Here is a 6756-nt window from a genome sequence, read left to right on the forward strand (position 1 = left end):
AACGGACCATTTGTGTGATGTGTGTTGTGTTCTTAAACCCCCCAACAAAGCACAAGTGGACATTATGTTTCACAATAACTGTTTTCGGTCAGATCGTTAATAGATTTTGACGTTCCCGACCGCACTTGAAGGCAGCTTTTTTTTACAAGAGAGAGAGAAAGAAAGAAAAGACACAAGGTCTTTTTGAAGACATAGGTTTTTTTGTTGTTTAAGGTATTATACAAACTCCCGGGCAGTTGTGTGCTTATGCTTTGTTTTTTACCCTCTGTGTTTTAAAAAGTTCTTGTGGCAGCAATAAAGGCAGTGATGCTTTCCGGATTACTGTACAGGATTCTCACACCACCTCAAAATATAGCTCAAAACACACCGACAAGTCTGATTTCTGGTTGTATGATTGGTCACCGCAGTGTGACGTGGGGTTGCATTTGCCACAGGCTCGCTGAGTTTTTTATTGAATAAAAAGACCTGCTTTTTTGCCAGACCATCGTAAGGCTGACGCAGGTTGTTTGAACCCGGCCTGAGATCAAACCTAGCAATACTATCATGAACACACAGGATTTAGGATGAAGCATTGCTAAGAGTAATTGGATTTTGATTTAAGTGTATAACGTATTAGGATGGCCTACTTCAGATAAGTTTCAGGTAGAGATGCTGTGGAGACGAGTGCAACAGGTACCCACCAAACAGAGTTGGTATGTTGGATGGATGCCACATATAAGAACTTCCACCATTTTTTTGTTCTTCGATTTTGGGTTTGGAGTTCCAAAAAGCTTCTCCTCTACCAACTTGCAGAACCAGGGATAAAGCTGGTGGTAAACACATCATCCTGCAGGCAATTCCTCTGTGCAGAGCATCAGACTTCCATTCCACTACACTCCAGTGAGTGCCTTTGCTCCAGGGGGGCTCTCCACACTCTCCAAGACACTGCTGAGGAGCAATAAACATTGCCCTCTACATTTCTACAGACTGTTGGCTCCTTCAAAGTCTGACGTAGAGGGCCTGGAAGCGGCAGCTAGATATTTTTGATCTTTATGGCCAACTTCATAACAGCTAGGAAGGTTGTTGGAGTTAGTGCAGTCACCTCAGACAGTGGGAATTACATGCCGAGTGCTATAGGCAGATAATGCACAGACAGAGTAGGCTGAGCTGTACATAGTGATCTGACAAAGCAGTTATTAGCTAAGTTATTGCCTGATGTCACTAAAGAAGAGTCAATGAGGAATGTTTTTTGTTTAAGAATATTTTTCCACCTTTAATGGACAGGACAGCTGGGTGAGAATGGAGCGAGAGAGGGAAGACTTGCAGGAAATTGTCTCAGGTCAGACTCAAACCCTGGTCTTCTGTGTCAACGCATAGACGTCTACGTAAATGTGCGCCTGATCTACCAACTGAGCCAACCTGGCCACAAAGAGGAATGTTGAGGTCTTAGGGGGAGACTCATCAAAAGTTGGAAAAGCTTATAGTCATACTGCTTAGCTGAGAACACAAATAAGTGAAGCTAAGCTGCTAATTATTTAGACTCATTTTAGGGGGGTAAAACCTATGAAATGAACTGATCCTGCAACTGCATCATTTTTATTGCGTATTTTACAGTGTGGCACAGGGGTGTGTCCAAGCTGGGAATGGAAGCAATGCTTCCAGCCTATTGCTCCTATAAACACAGTTGCATGAACTTGTTCTCTCTCTCTCTTGCTCTTTATCCCTGAAATAAAACACACACACACAAGCACGCACACACAAGCACGCATACACACACAAAAGTATAGAAGTCAATAAATGGCTCAAGGCAAGGTGTGTGGAGACTCCTCTACCAAACCCTAGACCACAGCCAGAGAAAGTAAAAGATACACAATATACAGAAAACAGCCATTAAGGGATATAATTGCAGTGTATACTCTATCTAATTACAACCATGCAAGTCTGTTCAATGGATATATAATTACAAAATGCACATCTTCCATTACAATCATTGCTGATTGCGATTATATGCAAATATCTTGGGTTTTAAACAGACGCAGTGATGTGATTGGTGAGCTCCATGGACACATTGCCAGCGCTCTCTAATGCAAATGACACCATTAGAAGCTTTTGGCCCTGGGATGACAATAAGGATTGTTTTGATGCATTTTAAAATGTGTGTTTGTCATATTGTCACAGGCTGCAGTAACCTTGCTCAGAAGACACTCTACTAAAAGAGTGATCCTCACAGCACAACAGAAACATATGTTGATTGTGTGTTTTGTTTCAACTGACTGGCTGGGTGAGTTTTTCAGATAGTACCCATACCTGGGAGTGGCTTATTAACACTAGCTTAAAGTGGATGGACAATGTCAAACAATGACAAAATGCCTGCCAGTGGTTGCCTATTTATTTTGGAATTCCTAGGACAATAGATTGGCTTGCTCTCCCCAAGTGGTGCCATTCATTTGCAATTGCAGGCAAGAGGTCGTTGTCCTGAAGTGGGCAATCAAGAGACTTGTGCATCTGCAGAGTAGAGGTACACACACACGGAAACATACACGCATGCCTGCATCCAAAGTCCATACACGTAAACCAGCCAAACGCACATCCATGCACAGCAGTAGTTGCACTGCCGCTTCAGCTAGTGTGGCCCAGAATAGAATACAGGCTACATTCCTCTGCCCTCCCTCCACTGCCTCACTGAGGCGAACACACAGCAGACTGGTGGGTCATATGGACCAACAGTGAGCTTGGAAATGAAGTGTGTGTGCAAATGCCAGATGCAACACCCTTGTTACATATGCACATAGACCAAAAAGATAAGTTGGTGCAGACAAGTTAGGAACTTGAATTTCTACACTTATGTTATGCTGTCTGAAACCCACTGGCAGATATAAGCAAGCGTGCTTCCTACATACAGTACATGCATAAAAGAAATATATCAATAATATTCTTATTTATCTATCTATCTATCTATCTATCTATCTATCTATCTATCTATCTATCTATCTATCTATCTATCTATCTATCTATCTATCTATCTATCTATCTACCTTAATATTCATTCACGACAGCAGCAGTTATGAAGACATACAAGATGTCCAAATTTTCTTTAAAAAAGAAACAGTGGGGAGGAGGGTATTTAAATTGGCTTCTGTGTCACAGCTCTCGAACTGCCCTTTTTTTCTACGCCCATGCACAATTATATTAAGTAGGGCCAATAGGAACAAAGAAGAGGCAGGACCGAGGCTCCACCTCTCCTCACTGCCTTCCTCTGAGCTTGTTAGATGTACATAATCCCTGAGTTGACCCAGAAAATAGGCAGTCGTTTCAAGATCTGATGCGGCAGTCTTTGTGCACACCGTCCCCGCTTGAGCATGAAGCGTAACCCTGTGGAATATATACTGTAATTCAGAGGAGCTTCGCTTTACAGAGGAAAACTGGTTTTATAGACGGAGTCGAGGCAAAGTCGCGCAACTTTGTGAAAACGTAGCGGATACGGGTAAGTGATTTTTATCGGATTTATATGTTGGAGAAATTGTGGTTTTGGTCTGTGATGGTCTCCGGGGCTGCTGCTCCATTGTTTGCATTCCCTTCTTTAAAACTCGAGATTATAACCAAATTAACAATAGTAGGCTACAGTGTACACGGTTATTGAACACAACCTTTTAAACAAATCGACACAAAGTAGTCGGAGAAAACCGAAGCCTTTGTTGAATGTATGCCTTGTTGGAAATGTGGTGATTCAGCTGTTGGGTGATGTCAGTGTTCTTTGTTGCAACCTTACGTGCGTAAAATGTAACAGATTTTTCTGCCTCAGCTGACATGCAACGGAGATAGGATTTAACCAATGCATTACGCGATGCACGCATTTTTCCTCCGTTTTGTCGATCCCTTCGTGCATGAATTATCCGCATCTAAAACGCACCCAAACAATGTATGTTAACCTGCAATTCCGACCTGGGCGTCCATTCCTTGGCACAAAGAGGTGGGGAGCTTTAGGAGGACTAAACACACGAGCAAGATTTTCAGTGTTCGTAAAACTAGCGTGCATATATATTTTTTTACGGAAGCGTTTCGTTGGTTTAACTTGAGAGGTGGAATTGTGACATTTAAAGGACTATTGTCTGTGTGTGTTTTCAGAGAAATTAATTGTGAGGTCACTGTAAAGAAGTCAATTGGCTGAGTATGAAATGTAGCAATGTAGTCTACAATATCTTGTCACAGTCAACACAATGGCAGTATACCTTAATAGTGATACTAGTTCACATGGACCGCTACATATGCTCATGTCAGCCATGATCCAGCAGCACCTCCCCTTAAAATGTTTTTACGGCTTCCAAACATCTTGTCTGCCCTTTGCGATGTTCTAACAGTGTCTCCTCTCTTTTCATAGACAAGAGGCATGGCAGACCATCTGATGATGCCCATGAATCACAGCTCAGCGGGCGCCAGTATCCACGGTTACAGGATGGGCATGAACGGTGGCCTGCAGGCAGGTCACCCGCAGCATCCCAACCAGCAGGGCATGCGTGCCATGCCCAATGGCCAGATGATGCACTATGGTGGTGCCCAGGCCAACATGGAGACTGCCATGAGGCAGCGGCAGGGCATGGTGGGTGGACCCATGAATGGACAACTGAATGGGGGCCAGATGGGTCACCACCAGATGACATCTGGTAACATGATGTATAATGGCCCGCCCCAGCAGCAACAGCATCACCCTCAGCAACAGCATCACATGCATCCACAGCAACACCAACAACAACAGCAGCACCAGCAACAGGTCCAGCACCCGCAGCAGCAACAACACCCGCACCCGCAACAGCACCAGCAGCAACAACACCCGCAGCAGCAGCAACAGCACCCGCAGCAGCAACAGCAGTTTGTGAACGGAGGGTTAACGTCCCAGCAGCTAATGGCTAGCATGCAGCTGCAAAAACTAAACACCCAGTACCATGGACACCCACTAGGGCCTATGGGTGGGAACCACATGGGGCCCACGGCCCAGTACCGCATGAGCCAAGCCCAGTTGGCTAACATGCAGCACATGGCCGGGCCGGCACTGGCCCTGAACGGCATGGACGCAGATATGATTGACGAGGAGGTTCTGACCTCGCTGGTCATGGAGCTTGGCTTGGATCGGGTCCAAGAGCTGCCAGAACTCTTCCTGGGCCAAAATGAGTTTGACTTCATCTCAGACTTTGTCAGCAAACAGCAGCCCAGCACCGTTAGTTGCTGAGAGGACCCGATTTGCCAATGGGTGCAAATGGAGACAGAAGAGTGAGAATTGTCCAGGGTGGATGAAGAGGTCTCATCTTTTCACTTTTTATTTACTGAGCACCTCCCTGTACAACTAAGCCCAGTTGCGGCAAGCAGGGTGCGCAGAAGAGAACTCTGGATATCCACAGGGAACACACAGTGCTTGAATCCTGCATGTTCTAGTGGCCCGAGGGTGGCTGCCTTCAAGGTCGAATTTCACTTCTCCTATTTCCTGGACATGAATGTAATAAAGAAATGCTGAAATTCTTAAAAGCCACTCTAAACAATGCTATGACACTGTGTAGCCTCCAAGCCTGGACTCCAAGACAGTTTACCAGTACAAAGGTGTATTTATTTATTCCTGTCTGAGAAAACTGATATAAAGAATAACCACCTTCTCCATTTTGGGAACCAAGTGGTTTTAATGATTATTTTTTTTTCTGAGAGTAAGATGAGGGAGACAATTTAAATTAAGTTCTCTGCTTGTGATTTTTTTTTTTCCCTCATTCTATTTGGCCTAGAATTTAAATAAGCTCAGATGACAAGGTCATTTAAAAGAGAGCCTGGGTTTTCTATCATAATTCAGGCACGATAGAAGTACAATGCTATCTCATTTGAATGGGAGCCTCATCCAGATCTTTTGGTAAAGTGCTGCCTTCTTAGATGTGATGTTCTCAAAAATCTACTGCTTTTCCTGTATGAAGCTGTATAACTCCAACATGTCCACACTGTTGTGTTCTATTGGAGATGTAGAACCGCCTTAATCACGCAGATTCTTATTTATTGGTTGTTTATATTGTCCCCTTTTTGTCGTCAAGGTGGGGGGATGGTCTTTGTGAAGGGGGTATTGAGGATCAATAAAGATGGCCTGGATAGAAATGTGGCCTGCTTTTCCATTCATTGCACAGTTCTTCCTCCAGGCAGTGGAGAGCTAGCTAAGTGCTTAAGTTAACCTGTGGGTGAAGGGAAACCTCAACTTGGGATGGAAACATTAAAAACAGATACACTATATATATACACACACACAATACTCCTTTGGTGAATGACATGTTTCTCTGCTGGTTAGCGATAGAGCACTTGTGGGATGTCAGTGTACATCTTACATGAGATCTCAGGTAGTGATAGCCTACTGTGATTTACTATTCAACATTTTATCTTGATGATTATCTAAGCAAATGCCACACACTGACATTATAGGTGGTAAGAATGTTTACCATAATGGCAGGATATTCATTCAAAGGTTGATGGGCTTACAAAATCTACATTTGAATAACACTGGTTTCTCTACAGCACAACAAACATTTGTTTCTTTTCTGTGTGTAAAGAGTAATGTGAGTGTGTGTGTGTGGTTGGGGGAGGTGAAAATGGCCAAAGAATGCTTACCTTGATGGGGGTTTAACTGACTCAAAGCTTGTAAGCCCGGACTTAAAGACAGTGCTGCGTTCCCTCAGGGTTCCCAGTGGATGGTCAGAGAAACTACTGGCTCTAAATAATAACAAATGACTTGTGCAAATTCTGAATCACCCCTCTCCT

The 6756-nt window shown here is 43.9% G+C and overlaps 1 protein-coding gene across 1 annotated transcript; it reads left to right on the plus strand.

Annotated features, from left to right (window-relative positions):
* Positions 1-3191: 3191 nt before the first annotated feature.
* On the plus strand, positions 3192-6106 carry cited4b (Cbp/p300-interacting transactivator, with Glu/Asp-rich carboxy-terminal domain, 4b). The gene is made up of 2 exons (XM_032517958.1): positions 3192-3463; positions 4358-6106. Exon 2 carries the CDS (start codon positions 4367-4369, stop codon positions 5201-5203), a length of 837 nt encoding a protein of 278 aa, XP_032373849.1. The 5' UTR covers positions 3192-3463; positions 4358-4366; the 3' UTR covers positions 5204-6106.
* Positions 6107-6756: the final 650 nt, after the last annotated feature.

The sequence above is a fragment of the Etheostoma spectabile genome, chromosome 6 (assembly GCF_008692095.1).
Source record: "Etheostoma spectabile isolate EspeVRDwgs_2016 chromosome 6, UIUC_Espe_1.0, whole genome shotgun sequence".
In the NCBI taxonomy this organism is placed as follows: domain Eukaryota; kingdom Metazoa; phylum Chordata; class Actinopteri; order Perciformes; family Percidae; genus Etheostoma; species Etheostoma spectabile.

What these genes read in the sequence shown, in the direction of transcription:
- cited4b (XM_032517958.1), top strand. Translation starts at nt 4,367, where the DNA reads ATGGCAGACCATCTGATGATGCCCATGAATCACAGCTCAGCGGGCGCC.